This window comes from Diachasmimorpha longicaudata, chromosome 11 (assembly GCF_034640455.1).
Source record: "Diachasmimorpha longicaudata isolate KC_UGA_2023 chromosome 11, iyDiaLong2, whole genome shotgun sequence".
NCBI classification, from domain to species: Eukaryota; Metazoa; Arthropoda; class Insecta; order Hymenoptera; family Braconidae; genus Diachasmimorpha; species Diachasmimorpha longicaudata.
Window position 1 is genome coordinate 1,587,564 of NC_087235.1, and position 19,337 is coordinate 1,606,900.

General features: G+C 35.8%; 2 protein-coding genes across 4 annotated transcripts; one reads left to right on the forward strand and one right to left on the reverse strand.

Annotated features, from left to right (window-relative positions):
* Positions 1 to 707: 707 nt before the first annotated feature.
* On the reverse strand, positions 708 to 9,215 carry LOC135167196 (DDB1- and CUL4-associated factor 13). 2 transcript variants are annotated; one of them, XR_010299814.1, is made up of 8 exons: positions 9,076 to 9,215; positions 8,278 to 8,445; positions 6,443 to 6,840; positions 3,939 to 4,255; positions 3,393 to 3,693; positions 1,221 to 1,384; positions 987 to 1,136; positions 708 to 897 (listed from the first exon to the last, which is right to left on the reverse strand). XR_010299814.1 is itself a non-coding variant. In XM_064130141.1 (6 exons), exons 1-6 carry the CDS (start codon positions 8,345 to 8,347, stop codon positions 1,046 to 1,048), a joined length of 1,341 nt encoding a protein of 446 aa, XP_063986211.1. In that variant the 5' UTR covers positions 8,348 to 8,445; the 3' UTR covers positions 708 to 1,045. The 2 variants fall into 2 exon arrangements, 1 of the variants encoding a protein (XP_063986211.1); XM_064130141.1 differs by lacking the exon at positions 9,076 to 9,215 and having other exon boundaries at positions 708 to 1,136.
* LOC135167197 (ADP-ribosylation factor GTPase-activating protein 1) lies at positions 9,131 to 16,685 on the forward strand. 2 transcript variants are annotated; one of them, XM_064130142.1, is made up of 8 exons: positions 9,131 to 9,272; positions 9,338 to 9,619; positions 11,851 to 12,059; positions 12,142 to 12,256; positions 12,755 to 12,844; positions 12,957 to 13,016; positions 13,120 to 13,295; positions 16,185 to 16,685. In XM_064130142.1, exons 1-8 carry the CDS (start codon positions 9,213 to 9,215, stop codon positions 16,405 to 16,407), a joined length of 1,215 nt encoding a protein of 404 aa, XP_063986212.1. In that variant the 5' UTR covers positions 9,131 to 9,212; the 3' UTR covers positions 16,408 to 16,685. The 2 variants fall into 2 exon arrangements, with proteins under 2 accessions (XP_063986212.1, XP_063986213.1); XM_064130143.1 differs by lacking the exon at positions 12,957 to 13,016.
* Positions 16,686 to 19,337: the final 2,652 nt, after the last annotated feature.

Consider the following 19,337-nt stretch of genomic DNA (forward strand, 5'->3'; position numbering starts at 1 on the left):
CTCAGCACTCCTTAAGTTCAATAATCACTAAATACCTACACAACTCTAAATCAACTTTGGGACAACCCATGTAATTTGCAACAATACACCCACTACATGATAATAATTAATACTGCACCGTTGAATTTGCGAATTCCTATTGTGTACACATAGGAAAATCAAGTGATTTCGAAAAACGTTTTTTTCGGATGCAAAATACGAGGTCCTACCTCGCAATTTACGCTTTTTTCCCTATAATTTACTAGATTTCAATTATGCAAAATCCTCGGTTGATGAAATCGTAAATGCAATCGAAAAAGAAAAAGGCTTTTTGCCAATATGAAATCGTTATGTTTAAGATGATTATGAATCGTCTGTGTCCAACTTTCCGAGACATTTTACCCGAAATGTTGCGAGGCAATTTCAAAAATCAGATCTAGCTAAAATCATAGTTTCAGAGTTACAGAGTTTGTAATACTATTAAGTGAATAAATAGTTTACGTGCTCTCGTGAAGCACTCAGTGTTTTCTTCATCAAAGATTAAATAAACCCTCATCCCAGTTAACATTGGCATTAAGGATTTGTCAATTGTCATTTGGATTGGACTTCGTTGGATTACCCATCCGGACTTCAGCTGGGAAACGTTCCTGCCTCCTTTACCAATTTGAATATAGGCGCTGTTTCCTAGTTACATTTGGGAGGACGTAACAGAGTGTACACTAGTGATGTAAAATTTCAATAATAAAATTATTTATTACATCCACTCGTCTCAATAAAATGATTTAATTCATTACATTGCGAATAATCGATAACGATGACAAGCCTCGAAGAACGCCGGTACCAGTCTCGTAGATGATACGACTGTACCTAGACAAGGGTTTTTTTCTATTAGGGTTTACCCGTCAGCCTTCAGCGTAACTGCGATACAGGGAACAGAACAAAAAGTAAAAACTCGAAAAGGTATACAAATAAAGATTACAAAGAGAATAATTCAAAAGTAAAATTACATTTAATGTCAATGTATTTCATATCATACGAGAATAAATTTGTTTATTCCTTGTACTTATTAATCTGTTTTATCTTCAACAACATGTGCTTTTCGTTCCGATACGTATGGAACACTGCCAGGACGAGAATGCGCGCGACGTTTAGCCTCCCTGAAAAATGAGTAAAATCATCATATTTATCATTCAGTCAATAAACAACATTGTTTTAATTTACGATGAACCAATAGATCTTACTTTGTTTTTCGCTTATTACGAATTGTTCTTAATTCATCTTGAGCGTTGTAGATGTGTTTAGGTACTTGTCTGTGTCGAGCAATTCTCCTTATTTGAGGATGTCCTGCGAACTTTTCCTTCAACGTAGAATTATAATTTAGAGCAGCTCTCTCCCTGGGTTTTAACTGCAAAGAATGAAGTATCGTTAATCCTTTGTCTGATGAACTAGAGGACCCCATTTGGGCAATTCAAGTTAATAACTTCGTTAAAATCCTGCTAAAACATATCTCGACAAAAAATCTCATACCAAAAAGAACATTCAGTAGTGTGGACAGGTTCAATAACGTCCGACAGAAAAACCTGATTAAACGATCTGCCGATAATTGAAGTTTGATTAAATGAATTGGTTAAAAGAACAGTCAATCAAAAGAACTTCGTCATGCTACTTTGTGCGAAAATTATTTTAATATTTTCAACTCGATTCTGGAAAATTTTGAAAATTTTGAGGATACATTCGACAGACGCGCTGTTTAAAGTCGAATTTACGTTGTATATGGATATTGTCTGGTTGAGAAGTAAGGGTCTATGTGTGTGCGTGTGTGTGTGTGTGTGTGCGTTGAGAATGATTATAAAATTATCTAGATCATGCCGAAGCTAAGGTATATGTATAAATGAAACTATACAGGACGCACAAAAGTATTTTAATTTTAATCAGAAAGCATTGACAGCTGCTTTCCGATAGAACAATGATTTTTTAAGAATGGCATTGTTTGTAGTATAATTTTAATAAGCAACTGATTATCTTTAATTTTGCAGAAAACGTTTTCATCGTGGGCTCGAAAAATTCAAAAAAAACTTAAGCATGTTTTTGTGCTAGAAAAACTTTTTTTTTCTTTTCTGCAGATGTTTTGGGCAGCCGAGAAGATCGGTATAAACTGTTTTCTAATCCATTCAATATTAAAAAAATATTCCTACAATTTTTTCATACATAAAATTTACATTGTTTTCGCAGCTTTCCAAATATTTTCGTATTTTTAAAACGCCATCATAACTCATTTTGTTTTAAAAACCGGAAAATTTGCAGTAAAAGGAAGTGTACAGACCTTCGCGCATTTTTGGCTTTCGTTAAAAGAATTGAGAATCCTCTTGGTATATATTCAATACATTTAGAAAATTTATGAAAGTGAGTATTGCATTTGGGGACCCATGAAGCTCAGTAATAACTCATAACTCAGTAATAACTTGATTCTATTCATTGAATACAATTGAACATTCTCCGCATTCCTACTTAGTTATAAACAAGAATACAATGAGTATCCGGAATTACTATCATTAGAAAAAAGTGATATATTCCTCGTATACGAAGTTTTCACCGAGAATTTAGATGGTATTATTTGTAAGTATGTATTTCAAAGTATTCCATGAATAAGACGAATTTATTAGCTGAGTTGTCATTTCTTGTGCGTTCCAAACTAAAATATACACTTCCGTACATTTTTTAAGGTATTATATGCATATTAAAGAGTATTTTTCATTTTTTTAAAAGAAATACAAATTGTCCGAAAGTCCATTTCATTTTACAGCGATTCTTTCATTTTTTAAACTAAAATCGGTTATAATGACGTTAAAAAAAATCATAAATATTTTCATCGGAAAGCTGAGAAAAAAATATAAATTCTATGTAAACCAAAATTATAAGAATGAGTTATCAATACTAAATCAATTAGAAAGCAATTTATTTTACTAAACAGTCCATTCCTCTCTACTCAGTTGCCCAAAAGATCGTCAAAAATTCAGAAAAAAATTTTCTAGCACATAAATATACGTGAATTTGTTTAGAATTTTTCAATCCCATGATGGAAATGGGTGACTGAGTTGACAGAGAATCCTTCATCAATGAAAAGGTACTTAACACACGTGGGTTGCGATCTTTCTCTGCCGAAGTTATCTGTCTTAAATTTTTATAATAAAATTATGGACTGCGTGCCTCTGGAAGGTGGGTTTGAACAGTTCAAGGTAGTTAAAGCCAATTGTTTACCAATATTTATAGCCAATTATTTATATGTCGGAGGTGACCAGTTACTTGATTTTTTTTCGTTAACTTTAATATACGTAAAAACTAGTCTATGGTATTATATTGTTTGATACTTATGCCAATTATCTGGCATCATTGTCATCTGAATCTGTACTTACCACTCCCAATTTTTCTGACGCTCGGGCCTTCCACACTCGAATATTCATTTCGTCACTGCCACTGATAATGTATTTGTCATCAAGAGACCAAGCAATGTTAGTGAGTCTCTGCATTCGTTTTGTATGATATATATCTCGAGAATGACCTTTATTAACTTCAAATATTCTCAATGACTTGTCATAACTTCCTGAGACGAATTCTTTTCCAGTTGGAGAGTAATCAACGTCGGTAACTGCACCCACATGGTCCATATGAACATTAACTGGAGTCTTTAGTTTCCTTATATCAAACGTGTAGAGGCTGGCAAAAGAAAAGTGTTCGTGAGCATATACATCCGTTAATAGCTAAGAAGAGGAAACTACCACAGATTCCTTCTATTATTTACTCCAATTAATTTTGAATTTTGAATAAAAGTTTTCATCTAAAGGAAAAAAAAAACAATCTCCCACGATGAATTCCCCCAAAGCCTTGACTTTTAAATAGCTGCCAAAGTAATTGAGACTATCATTTCACTATAGAGTTAATAAATTAGCTGATTTACTTACTTGTAATCTTCATTAGCGGAGGTGAATGTGTAGGCTTCCATTGGGTTCCACGCTAATTTATTTGTTCTTAACTTCAGGGTAACTTTGCGTAATGGTCCCGTATCCCTCGTATCGTACAGAATAATACTCCGATCACTTGCACATGCAGCGAGTAAATTCGATTGAACTAAGTTGTATGCAACGTGGTGTAGGCTGTCCACTCCCCACTTAAAAGTTTTTATAGGTTCATTTCGAGTTTCTTCCCACAATTGGCAGACCTCACCACATGTTACGAACTCAGGTTTCCGACGGTGATGCGAAATGGAAGAGATGATGTTCTAAAAAACAAAAAAAACATTTCAATTGATGATTTGATACTTGAGACGGAGTGAGAAATATTATATATAGATCCGGCAATATTATTATATCAACCTCACATAATTTCATATTTGAGCGGTTTCACCAGTACCCGGTGCGATTTTGCACCTCAAAAATTTCGACTAATTTTTTTTCTCAATGCTCAATATCGACTAAAGTAAAAGCGGAAGTAAAACGAGGAGTCGAACGTAAACTGGGTAAGTTTGGACCTTTTGTAAACCCGATTTGAAGTGGAGATTGCGTTAGGGAAAGACAAACAGCGCGCCGTTGCTATTGTTGTGAAGGCTACAACAATACAAATATAGTTGACGATATTGTCGGTTCAGATAACTCCTTTTGACGTCTAAAAGGAATACACAGGAGTGAATCTTAATTTTTCGAATCTTCTTTTTCCCGTTTTAAAGAAATACCCGTAGACATGGCAGATTGAATAGGTGAAAGTACTGACATAATGTCTGTATTTACGTGACTGGGACTTCAACTGAAGATAACGGAGAATTGAAAGATTGTTCACTACCTTGAGATTCGCAAAATTTATTGCGTTTATTGAAAGGATTTTACATTTAGAAAAAAGGGAGGGAAATAGAGTAAATAACTACTCTAATGTACTATTCACCCGGAAGATTGATTTTTCATCATTTTGTGTATCATTTTATTCGAATTATTCTGTTTTTGGCTACAGTCGATTCACCTCTGCCGTTCGTCATATGGATTCAATTTTTTGATTGAATTTCATTGAAAAATGATTTTTTTTGGAAATTGCCAATTATTTTGTGAAAGCGTAGTCTGAGTTAAAAATAATGAAAAAAAAATTAATTGGAATTAAGGTTATTGAAAATGGTTTCGCCAGCTATATACGAAACGTTTGATTTTCTGATTTTGAGGCTCAAAGGAATTATTTCATTCAAAGGACTAAGAAATTTCTATTAAAAATTGTTAGATGAACCCCTCCCATATTCATCATCAATCAAGAAAATGGCAGACATGGAAATTTATACGAAATCACGACAACAACAATTTTTGACGTGGATTTTGCGTTATCCTAATACATATGTAATCATTTATGAAAAAAGATGGTCAAAACTTGATAGATATAAAACGAAAATCGCACAAGGAATTTGTGAAACCACTCATTTTGGAGATATGAAATTTGGCTGAGGTGAGTTCTCTAGAGTTCTTTCAACTGAACTTCTGACGACATTTTTTTGACGCATAGTATTATTTTCCAAGAAATGGGTCTGCAATATTGGAAAAATGAAACATATTAACGTTTTATTGCAATAATTCGAAAGATCCTCCCAAAACTGACTATAGCACAGCAATGTTGTCAACACGACGTGCCCATTAAACAATTTCCGCAGTAATATTATGGAAATAGAAGGAAATTAACTAGAGAGTTGAAATTTCCAGCATATATTGTTCAATTGATAATTATCCTCCTGAAGTCTCAAAACGAGGAATCATGCAGAGCTTTTAGGAGAAAATGATCAAGATCCATCATCAATACAGCGTTTTATGGCACTAGTTTTCCTAAAATCACTGAAGAATAATCGACAAGGGAATAAACATCCAAATACTGCAAAAACAGACTCGACTATATTTCATGAATATGTCTGCGTAATTTTGTAATATAATATATATTTATATAATAATATATTTCTTTTGGAAATTGAAAATATACAGACTGTCGATTATTTAAGATGTGCCTGTTTTAAAAATTTACCGTTATAGCTCGTTCTTGACGAACTCTGGATTTTTCATGTTGTTGTTCTTATTGTTATTTTTTCTAAATAGTTCACAACATTTCCTGCCGATATGAAAAGTAGTTTTGAATACTTGCGATATATAAACTGGGGTGAACAAAAATGCGTGCTTGTCAAATGTTATGAAATATTTAAACACGATAAAAATACTCATTGTTTTTCTATTATTAATTTTTCTTAATGACGCAGCAAAGCGTCGAAACCTTTGATATTTACCCTCACTTCATGCTCACCAAATTTACTGCGGAAATTCCCTAATCCAAAACATATATTTGTGTCGACACCTCATCTAGTCAGTACATAACACCATTAAACCGTCTTTTAAATCCCCATTCCTGTACTTTCTATGTGTTTATATATTTGTTTGATAGAGAAATTACATACCTTACTAATAATTGTGTTTATTGGCAAATCCTCCTGACTTTCTGCATCCGTATGAAATCTCCACGTTTTTATCATTTTGTCATCACCGACGGTGATGAAATTCTCAGCATCATTGCTAAATGTAATTGCTCGAAGGATCCCATCGTGTGCAAGAATAGAGCGATAACAAATTCTTTGTGGCAAATCCCATATTTTAACTTCCCCGTCACATGATCCACTAACGATGACAGAAAGCTTGGCAGGATGTTTACAAATAGCAGAAACTCCATCTTTGTGGCCTTCCAAATTTCCAATAAAGGGCTTGGCAAACACTCGATCCAGTTTTACAGCATTTAGGGCTCGAGTGTACTCCCGTGCTGCCTCAAATGGATGCAACGATGGATCATAATTTCGGGGAACTATTGAGTAAACAGAGAAAATTAACGAAATTAGACATGCACATACGTATACACATAGTTATCATTATCACCAACATCTACGACACAATAATTGAAAACGAAAAAATTCAACATTTAAGCATAATTGTGGTCATTTAACTGAGAATTCTGGATTTTCCAGTTACATTAATCTATCAAGATTAAAAATTTCGAAATGAGAAATTTCGATATTCTCAGGTGATATCGAGTATAAAGTTGATGGTTCGGTGCGAAACCGAGGGCTGGAAATCACAGGACTTAAAATACCTCATCGTACGTACTATTCATTTGCAAGTTTCAATTTTTTGTTTACAACTAAAGAAAAAGTCGCTTTTTCACGCAGCAACAGTGACAAAAGGGTACAGTGCAACCCCGAACATTGGAACATAGATTATCGCCCTCCACATGCCAAAGTCCCTTTCGAGACGAAGGCTGAAGGATGATGTTTTTCAAGTTCATAGCTATGGCCCTTATCCTTAGAAAATAACTCTGTGTGCGGACGGAATGGGTCGATTTGTGGATTTTCACGTTTGAGAATATATATTATATTAAGGCCGAGCCAATTATCGTTAAAATCTGATCTAAAGAGATTCTTTTGTTTAATTTTTTTTTCAGAGATTCTTGACAGTCATAAATTTGCTTGGAAGAAGGAAGTAAAAAGTCCATTTTAAAATTTCGAGAGAGCATTTTTTTCTAATATGATAAGCTTTTGTACTCTAATTTGTTGTCGCTTTGCTGTCGAGGTCCCCAAAAATTACATATATACATTAGATAGACATATTTTTTTCAACTAGAAAAACTAGGAAAAATTTTTACAGAACATTCCTCATAAGGATTACTATTGAGAGTGCTTGATATGTGTGGACAAAAATGAATCATCTGTCTATGGCGGTTTTCAGTCCATCTCAGTATGTTATAGTTTTTATGGTTTTTTTCCAAACAGTACTAAAGTGCTTGGAATGTTTTTGATAAATAGAACCAGAGAAGAAACAGAACGGAATGAATGAACAAAGGCCTTTTGTCAAATGGGTCTAGAGTATCAAATCTTTGGCGATACTCATTTTTGTTGCCGAATGAGAAGCATTGGAATCGTTCAATATATCCATTGCATAATTTCACAAATAATTAATGTAGGACCAAACCCATAATCACTTGGTAATCTCAATTATCCAATTTAACCCGTCGTCAATGGAAAACATTGTAGAGGTACGAGGGAACTTCTTCCAAAGCTCATTGATTTTTTAATTAATGAGAGTACACACGACGATTTTGGGTATTGTCGCTGGCTATTTGGTAATCCAATATAAATTGATAAATCGTGAGCACAGAATATGCCGACAACTTTCAACAGGATCTAAAGTCGTTTCAACGATATGCTGTTGCCAATTATTTTAGGTTAACAAATATACCATCACTTACCTCTATGAATATCTCTTTTAGTCTCCCTGAGGTATTCGTCAGGATTTCGAGTTAATACTTTCACTTTCATTCTACTCAATTTTAGGTGCAATTCAATTAAAATTTTTACGCATTTTAGACATTCACTCTGTGCCACATGTGTTTTACTTTACTGTCGGTTTAGTTATACTGTAGACCAAAGGATATACTAAAGTAGAGCCTCAGATCTGGGGAGCCAGGTGACCCCATGCCAACGCTAGTAATTATCCCGACGGTAGAGTGCGCCACTGTCGATTTTGACGGCTGGCTAAGTTGACTGAAAATTAAAAAATTATCTCTCCGTTCCTAATCAACGTTAAAGAATGCACTCAACGTTCTTCGAAGGAGAAGTACACTCTCCTCGATCAAGCCAAGTTTCATTCCTTAATCTCAGAAACCCGACATTAGGAGCCACGAAGAAAATCCAAGGGCGGTCTCTGCACCGTGATTCCATTGGATTAGCTACCACTCTTCGATTTTCCCTGTGGCTGTTAATTTTTTTTCCGAGATTAAGAAATGAGACTTAGTTTAATCAGAGATAATTTAATTTTCTTCTTCATCCCTATTAGGAACGGAAAGATATTTTTTTTATGAACAGATGAGTTTTCGAGCAGGTCACCCAAGCGTCACAGTCGACGGTGGCGCGTCCCACCGCTGCGGTCATTACTAGCATTAGCATTGGGGTCATCTGACTCCCCAGACCAGAACCTCTACTTTAGTCTATCATCCTCTTGGGTCCCTATAATCTCTGTTTTGTGAACGTGGACAGAACATTCCAACCTCGAATAAATTTAAAGGTGCTGCCGAGCTTTCCCAAGTTGACTTTTTTTTCTTTTTTTTTCATTACTGACACTTTGGCAGGAACCGTTCAATCACGATTTAACCATTAACACAGTGCTTCGTGTCTGTGCGTAACAATGGCAAGTCCTCGGACGAGGAGACTCTTGGGCGAACTTAAGCCAAACAACGAAAACACTGTAAGTCTCCGCACTAACATTTCTACTCACAGCTGTTTAATTTTATGACTGGTGAATCTCTTCAGAAATGCTTTGAGTGCGGTGCACATAATCCCCAATGGGTATCTGTCACCTATGGAATATGGATTTGTCTCGAATGCTCCGGGAAACACAGGGGTCTAGGGGTTCATCTGTCATTCGTTAGGTCAATATCCATGGACAAGTGGAAAGATTTGGAGCTAGAGAAAATGAAAGTCGGAGGAAACAGAAATGCGAGGATCTTTCTTGAAGAGCAACCTGATTGGGATGACTCCATGCCCATTTCGAGGAAGTACAACACGAAGGCTGCTGCTCTATATAGAGATAAAGTACTTATGAACAAAATTCATTACCAAGTTTGGGGTCAATTTAATACTTGTCTTCTTTATGAAATTTCAATTCAATTAATTTAATTTTCAGTGAAATTTATTTTTTTTTGTGATATTCGTGGAACGATTGCTCTCCAGTTATTAAAATCTTTTGGGATATGTACAGGCCAACTACACCAAAAAATCATCAGATAAATGACATTAGAATTCAATTGCTCAGGGCGCTGCTCTTGACAGGCGCTGTTTTCCGTTCAAAGACAAACCAAACCTGAGCGGATTTTAATAAGAAATATGACTTAGATTTTTCTTTATTTGTTTAAAGCGATGTAGCCCGTATAATGGATTGTTTACACTGTCATTAACGTTAGACTAGCTATTTTACATTTTTCCCTTATGGCCTAATTCGATTTACATTCGTAAATGACAGTCCTTCAAATATTTAGAAATAAATTTAGTATATTTCTTATCAGGTGCATCTGCCAATCTTTTAGTCGTAAAAGATCGTGTACAGATGGCTGGAATTGTTTATTTCATTAGATTAACATCGTGAAACTTAATCTTGAATCATGAATGTTATTAAAAAAGACTTGTTTCAAAACTGCTGTTCTATGCAGAGACAAAGTATGTGTAAAAATTTGTTTTGTTGTATTCATTCATTGAATATCTATCAAGTTTTCTTCTCGATGACCCGAGCTTGACATCAATCAGTAAATTCGAGCGCGATATCCCACACTTATTTCAGCGCTGAACATTTTTCTCAAATTTTCAATTTTTTTGAATTTTCAAAATTTTGTGGTCACCTCTTTTCTCATGGAAAATTCAAGCAATATCTTCTCAGCGTCTATAACTTTTGCACTCAACATGGCATAGTATTTGTATTCTTTAACCAAAAGAATGGAGAGTCTTAAGAGCTGCAAGTTTTCACTGATGAAACCCATTTTTTTTGTATTTGAACAGTTATATTCCAAAAAAAGATAGCAAATAATTCAGATAAAATAGTGCCATTATGAAAAACAAGGACAAAGACAACGATGGTTGTGATAGCGGTCTGAGGTAACCTGAGGGTTGCTGTTTCAACCCCGGCTGTGAGCAGTTTTTTCACTGCTCAGAAATTGGTAGAACAGTAGTCTAGACACTAAGCTTCATCACGATTAAGTGTAGAGAAAAAACGTAATTTTTATGGAGCTCAGCCACGGCCTACGTTCATCAGAGTTTTCCATGGTTTTCCCATATGACCGATAGAAAAATCTGTAGATGGAGTACCGTTTCTGGGGTAAATACCACGATGTTTGGGATAAAGTCTGTTCGAAGGAACCGCCGGAGGGGGGGGGGGTACAAATAGTTTAGTCGGCTATATAGAAAGGCAACAGTAAATGTGCCAAAGCATCATTTGAAAATTTAATTCGTAAACTTTACAATACTCCGTTTACAATAATTCGTAAACTACAATACTCCGTATGCACAATGTACGGCCCAAGAAAACGTTGCGAATGCCAATTAAATGAAATTGTCGAGCGTTATAGAACGGTATTCGCGTATTTTAATGGTCAGGAGTTACAACATAGCTGAAAGAATTGGAATGGCTCTAGTATGATCTCCAAGTTAATTTTCTTATCTTTACAAAGATTTGCAAGCGTAATCTAACATGACATTTACATTCATTTTGATGTTTACAATGTCATTATGTCCGTAGAGTTGAAGATACGGAAAAAAAACCCACAAGCGTTTAAGAGCTGATTTTATAAGCTTTACAGTGGTATAATCGATGTATTCCTCCGCGAAAAAACTGAAGGGCTTGGGGAGCAGGGAACTCTCCGCTAACTCAGAGTGGCAATGACTGTTCTAATAAGAATTAACGTCATCCAGGGAACTTCATAAAGCCCTGGAATATAGTAAAATGAAATGTGTATTTCTGATCAATAATATTGGGGACTAAATCCTCATTCGTATATCGCTGAATTTTGAATGTAGGGACTGTAGAGATTTTCACCTTGTTTTGGCAGATGAGTCGAGTTAGCTCCATGATTAGTATGAATAGACGAAATTGAACAGTGTTTAATGTTCTATCCCTTGAAACTTTTAATTCCCACAATAGTTTTCCTACGACTCTCTCACTCTTTGATGAAAACAAAAGTTGCCAGTTGGAATGTACTTAGATCTCATACTGATTCTTTATAAAATTTTTTTCAATTGACATGTTCGTCGAATATAAATGACATGAAAAATTTCAGATAGCTGCTTTAGCACGAGGAGATTCATGGAGCCCTAGTACGTCAAACGTCAAAGAGTTTACCTCGTACAACGACAACAATGATCAAGATTATAATTCTTACCAGAAAGACACGCAAAGATCGTACCAGAATATGAATACTAGTGCATTTAAGGCGCAGACCGAGTCCTTCTTCAACAGAGTGCAAAATGAAAATGCAAATAGGCCAGAGTATAGATCACTGTTTTGAATTTTCTACTGATAATTACTGATTATGAGGAGATATTGTAATGTGATTTTTCTTGTGTGTTAGTGATTTGCCACCCAATCAAGGAGGAAAATACAGTGGATTTGGGTATCAGATGGATCAACCCTCGAAGAGCTCGTCTCAAGAATTTTTCGATACTGCAGTATCATCCTTAGCCAGTGTAAATACCTATCGAGTTTCAATAGTACTCAAATTTTTAGACACTTTAACGAGATTGATTTTTTTCATCACGTCATTTTTTATTATAAGATTTTTTATCTTCAATTCTTACTTTCCATTATTTATTTTATGCATCTAGAACAAGAAAATCCAAAGATATTCAAGAAATATTTTTCTTGGATTTCTACACTGCGCACAAAGGGCCAATTGTGAAACACCTTAAGAAACTTTATATCCAATAATTACCTACTCAATAAATTATAAACAAATAGGTTATATAAAGAATCAAATCTCTTAATTTTTTTTCGTCAAAATCATGAAGACTTATAGAACATGTCAATGAACAGCAAACGATTTCGTATTGAATCATCTCACACCTAAAATCTGAAAAATATATCAATTGAATCCCTTATTAGATAACAACACGATTCTTTATCGCTTCATACTACAATTGTGCAATTTTAATATTGGAATTATTAATAAAGTCAATTATTTTTAGGGGTGGTCGATATTCTCATCAACAGCCTCAAAGGTAGCTTCTAAGGCAACTGAAAATGCTATAAAAATTGGAGGGATTGCATCCCAGAAGGTACGGTCCAGTCTAAAAAATGTTCAATTAGTTTCTGTTTATTCTTCTGGGTTGAATATCCATTTGATTTTGTTTTGTTTATAATTTATCGATTTAATTTACGAGTAATTAGGTGCGAGATGGAACTCTGCTGGAAGATGTTGGAGCACAAGTCAATAACTTGGCCGCTAAGGTCCTTATTTATTTATTTATTATTATTTTCTTTCATTTTTTTCGTTGATTTGGTTTTACACCAATGATAATTGAACAATATATGAGATAAGGAATATTTTTAGGTGGGAGACTTGGGTAGACGCGGTTGGGGAGATATTGCAGGCTCGAATTCTTGTACACAGTATTGTGGTCCGCAGTACGATACTCATGACAATTATCAAAATTTAGGAACATATCAGAGCGGGTATCAAGGGCCACATTCAACAGACAATTCATCAGTCTCCAATTCTAACATCAGGTAATGAATAATTCAGCCATAGACGATCGACCAAAATAGTCAAATTAATATAAAAAGAAAGAATAGTCGAGGCATGACACTTTTCGATTTACACTATGAAAATTCAAATAAATGACAGAGTTCGGAATTTCAGTGGATCTTACAGATTTCCGGAAAACGGGATGTGAAATGCGCTTTACGGCTAGTAGATGTGTTCTACAAGTTTGCGTTTGCGATCGCGTCCCCATCAACGTGCATCAACGTTAATCTCCTTGATGCACGTGGTCTCGAAGACATCCTATCGGATCCCATCAAGACCACTGCATTTTGAGTTCAGAAGCTCGGGATTTTGCTGTACCTAAAACCTAAAGATCTGGGTGGTTTGCGTCCGGTCCCTCCTCCACCTCCCCTGGCAGTCAACACTGCCTCTTGCAGAAAGGGCTGTGCCTGCAAAGCTTCAAACCTAGCAGGGCAAAGATGCTCCTATCGTGATAGGTCCCCTCTTTGCTCCCCTCATTCCTTCACCGCCACATATTGGTCCCTCCTCGGGGCCCCAGAGTTCACCATAGCTAGCTTCCTGAAAACCTTCGATGTTCCTCCTAGGAAGCACCATCTTTGGGATTAAAATTTTCGTTCCTAATGGGATTCATCCAATTCCAACAAAAATAAACGGCCCACCCTCGCGGAGTCTGGGGGAAGGGGGTAAGACATAGCTACACTGAGGTGCTGCCTGGTACTCCGAAGGTATTGTGGGGTACACTGACCCTCGATAACATCCAGCCACCGGCACGATCGAGTTACACCTCAGCTTGGCGAGCTACCAAGACAGGTAGTTCCGCCTGCTGGCAACCTCTAAGTCTATCATTGATCAGACTTCAAATGGATCTCTCAGGTTCCTGAAAAGCACCTGATCAGTGTCTGTTCTCTGATCTCCCTCTCTCATCTCTGCCCTTTCTCTATTCGCCACCTGAGGACACATCCCGTTGCTACGCAACCATGCCTTCTGTCTCGTTTGTAGAGCACGTCAAGGGCCGGGCGAAGCAATAAAATTAGACAATTAAAAAAATGATTTTTAAAACAACTTAAAACAAGCAAGCGACCGACGCTATTCGACAAAAGTGATATGTCAACTATATTGCGGAAGGTACTCAAGACTAACATTTTGAAAAAATAAATAAATTCCGTTGATTAATTTTAGAGATATCTGTAAAGAAAGATTTTCAGAAAAAGTTTAATATCTCCGGAACTAGAGGTTCATTTGCCCATCTGCAATACGGACCGTTGTCGTCATGATGGGCATGTTTTTTCCAAATTTCAACTTGACATCAACAAAGTTTTTCGAAATAACAGAAAATCGCATACGTCTCAGAGATTTTATGCGAACGGATATCAAGCTTTTGAGTGATCTACATATGAAACATCGAGGCGAACATTTTCAAAAAAAATTAATCTGGCCAGTAGTTGTAGAGATATTGGCAAAGAGCCGTTTTCAAAAAAAAGTTCAATATTTCCGGCGCTCCTGGCCCCATGAAATGCATCTGCTATTCAAACCGTTGTCATTATAAGCGCATATTCTCTTCTAATTTCGACTGGATATCGTAATTTCTGCCAATACTAAAGAGTCACTAGTGGTTTTTTTTTAAAAGAAAGGAAATTATAAATATCTCGGAAACTTTGGCGAACCAGATATATATCTTTCGATTGACCTACACCGAAATCCGAGAGCATCGAAATGAACATTTTGGAAATAAAATAAAATAAATCAGCTCATTTATTTTGGAGATATTTGCTAAAAACCATTGGAAAAAAAAATCACATTTTTTTGAAAAATATTCTACCAGTTGAGCTACTGCTGTGTCCAGAATTAGTACTCATTAAGACCTATGATCTGTAAAAAATTGAAATTTTTAGAATTCTTTTAGTCAATGTACTGTTCGATTTTCTAAACGATGAGTTCAAAAAAGTGGAAAAAGGGGGGGGTTACATGCAGACGTAATGTAGCCCTCGAAATTCGTATTTTTGCGTTTTAGACCATTTTACATAATTTCCAAAAAAACATTACAAGACTTTCATTCGGAAGCAAAGATATCGTTGAAGTAGAATAAGGGACAACATTTCATGTTTTCTTCAACTCAATCAATAAAGAGTTGAATGAAAATAGGCAAATTTGCACATATTATATAGTAATATCGATGATAGAATAATAGAACAAATTGAAACGAAATCTACTCCACTTTTGGATAGATTTCCAGGGAACACATTCAAAGTCAAAGGAAATACTGAAATTGTAACAATTTTCCAACTCTCATTCATGTAAAAAACGCATACAACTCAAGTAAGGTCCAGGTGGATAATCTGTTCAACATAATTTGGCCGTTTTTGAAAATTTTAATAATATGGAACGATCTCCATGTATTTCTCTTTGACGAGCTACGTAAGGAGAAACTGATAAACCGGTGATTGAAGTATTTAATGACTGTTATACCAACCTTTTTAAATTTTCTTTTTTATTGCACAATCAAAATTTTTCGCGATTCCTGTGTGGTGTGAGATCGAATAGTCCCCATGATATAAGAATGAAGATAACATTTCAAAGGTAGTTCACTTAAGCCTTGTATGCACATTAGAAAAATCGGCAAAAATAATGTATTTTTAATGTAGCTAACGAAAGTAGAAAAGTCATCTCCACGTGGGGACTTAGCTCCTGAATCAAAGGTACGGGTGGTAAACACCTGAGTAGGAATATTTTAATGTCACTTTCTATGATTGAAGTAATGCATAGAAACAACGTAAAATTTCCCCCCAACAAAACGGGAAATGCCACGCTAAATTTATCGGGGTGATTTCTGCTCAAAGTTCATCAAATTTAATACTTAAATCGAAGAAAATTAAATTCAACATTAATTTCAGAAGTACCTCAAGCACGAATTCCCCCACCCAAGATTGGGACTGGGGAAGCTCCCCGAAGCCGTCGAATGGCAGTTCTCCTGAATCAAAACAATCAGCGAAAAAACCAAGAGAGAAAAAGATAAAAGAAGCCTCTCTCATTGACTTCGATGTAAAGACCGAGATCAAGACCTGCAACACGACCTCGAAAGCTGAGGAAGACGCTTGGGAGATTTTGAAGGATTAACTACAACTAATTCTAATGCATCTGCTAATCAACTGTGCAACATTTAAATAGAAAAAATATTCATATATACATATTAAGTGTTAAAACAGTAAAGAAAAATTGAAAATTGCCTAATGGTATCTAAAGATCACTGACAGCCTCCCATAATTGTACATAAAACTAATCCAAAAAATCGTTCTACTGAAAAATTCCTATTATTACTCTGTGAGAAAGTTGAATTGAATGTTTACATAGTAATTTTATTATACATAAAGGTACCATCTTTAATTTTACGCACACACATAACTATCGATAATTATTTTAATAATTTTCAGCTGAACATACGACATTATTCTCAATGTTCAACTGTTATCACAATTCCTTTCATTTAATTGTAACTATGAATTATATACAATGCAATGAAAATATGAGATTAAATATCAAAATAAAGTAAATGTGCAGTTTGAATAGTTGCTATAGATTATTGAAGGAAAATAAAGTTTAAGAAAACAGATCTCTCTCGACCTTGGGTACTACAATTCTGGCAGAACGTCGAGAGTAAGTCTTGCAATTCTTCTCTCGTTCTCTGTTTTCAATGTATTCCATGATTTCAGGTTGGTGATAGGGCCACACTTCATGGGTTACCTTGGCCATCACGTAAGAAATCGTCTCGTGAGTCATTCTAGAGATGTCCACAGGGGGAAGGCCTAGGGTCACTCTGGATAATACGTCGTAGAGTGCTCTGTAAAGTCAATGACATTCGATACATTATGTGATAATCTATACATATATACAATGTGGGTCGTCAAAATTTTCTGGCGAATGTGAAGATTGGAAAATGTACCCCAGGCAAATTCTCATCACATGGGTCAGAAAATCTATAACGGACCTCTTTCGCAATTTTCATTTGAATGTATGTAAAGGACGACCAATACGCACGTCGCTCGCCCTTGACAATGCCGAGTCAGGAGTAACAAGTCTGGAGAATGCATATCGGGACTATATTTTTTGTGTCGTTACACTCATCCAGAGGCAAACTGTGCACATTTTTCATTTACTAGTTATCAAAAAACATTTTCGTTTACAAGTAAAGGAAAAGGTACTTTTCAACACAGATTGAACGTAGCAGTATTAACAAGATAATACATTTCGTCACGAGTGCAAAAAAGAGTTATTTGACGAGTCTTCCCCGCTCGTCAAGGATCCCGCGAGTGAAAAACCGGGAAAATAACTTTCCAGTTAATGAAAAACTACTTCTTCAACACAGGGTAATGAAATATATTATTGATGAAAAGAAAAGGAGGGCAGTTTTCGGATAGCATATGCAACAGATGAATTACCACTAAATAGAGAGTAACGGAGCCTATTTCCATGAATTTTCATGACTGAATACTTGTCAATATACTAGAGATCGATACATCGGAATTTCATTCAGAATTGAAGATATTTAAATAACAATATTCATGTGAATTTAATGTTCTAAAATGTTCCTCTATTGCAAATTTCACGTTTTCAATTTCAGGCCGAAGACCCTTCCCTGGGACACACTTGTACGTATTTTTTAACTGAAATATGACATGAAAACATGAACTTTCAATAATGTATATTAGTTGATATAATATAATTTAAATTGACCTACACCATTGAATCTGATTAAATATCTAAATGGTGAACTATTTCGTTAACAATATTCATACAAAATATTTATCAGTTTTTTGTCTCCATAAAAGAGTTGAACTGCAAAGTTTAGAGATAATTATATCTGTACTTAAAATACCTAAAATCGCAACCGGCGCACTCAGCAGGTGTAGGATGCTTCTCAAATAAAGAAATGAACTTTAGGGATTGTGAGACAAGTGAATCAGAGCCCTGAAAACTTCCAGACTGTTGCCATTGCGCGATCTGGTTCTCCTTAAGAGAGGCAGATTCACGAGCTTCCTTGTTAAGTTTATTGATAAATGTCCTTACGGCACCCTTGGTTTTATTGGGCAATTCCTTGCTAATTTTGTCGAGTTCGGTATAACCATGCTTGTGGAGGGCGCTCAGCAACTTCTCTTTGTCCTCGTCAGTCCAACGTCCCTTCGTTTCATTCACAATGGGAAACTCCGCGTGTTGTTTTCTAATTCTTTTGGGCCGGTCCATTCTTCATATAAAATCATTCACGTAAGAACAAACTGTCAAATAAACATGGTACTCCCTTTAGAAATGATATGGGAGATCAGCAAACCCAATCAGAGAATTGTGTACAGTTAATGGGTATCATGACCCTCTGTGGACAAGGCTTGAGGCCCACATTTTCCGAGTTCCAAAGACACATAACACATAACCTAGAAATGGAAAAGGTGATGTTTGAAAAAGTGATGTGATTATATGGACCAAAGAGGATAGGATAGACTAAAGTTGAGAATCAGATCCGGGGAGCCAGGTGACCCCACCCCACCGTCGATTCTGGCAATTTGGGAGCTGCCCGAAAATTCACCCGCTTATTAAAAAATTGATTCTCCGTACGTAATGAATATTAAGGAGTGAAACCACGTCCGTTTCATTTCTTACTGCGAGAATCCCAATTGATTCCCCACTACCTTTCAGGGGGATGAGATTAGAATTTAGCGTGCCCTGGAATAACTTGAAGGGTAGATGCAGGGGCAGAATCACCGTCCGTCTACATAGACCGGATCGGTTGCAACTCGAGAATCACTTAGAAGTTATACTAAGAATTTGTATGAGTTGTTAGTGTGTAAAATAATCAATACAAACCAACTGATAAACTCATTTTCTTATGCAAATTATTTGAATATTTCCGCGCTTGTGAAGGAGAGTGGTTTTGCAGTCCACGGGCATCGGACCTGCCATCTGGAAACCAACCAACCAGACGGAAACATAACAATGATGTTATGTCCTCTGAGATGTCCCTAGGAAACAGCGCTTCTATTCAAATTGGTAAAAGGAGG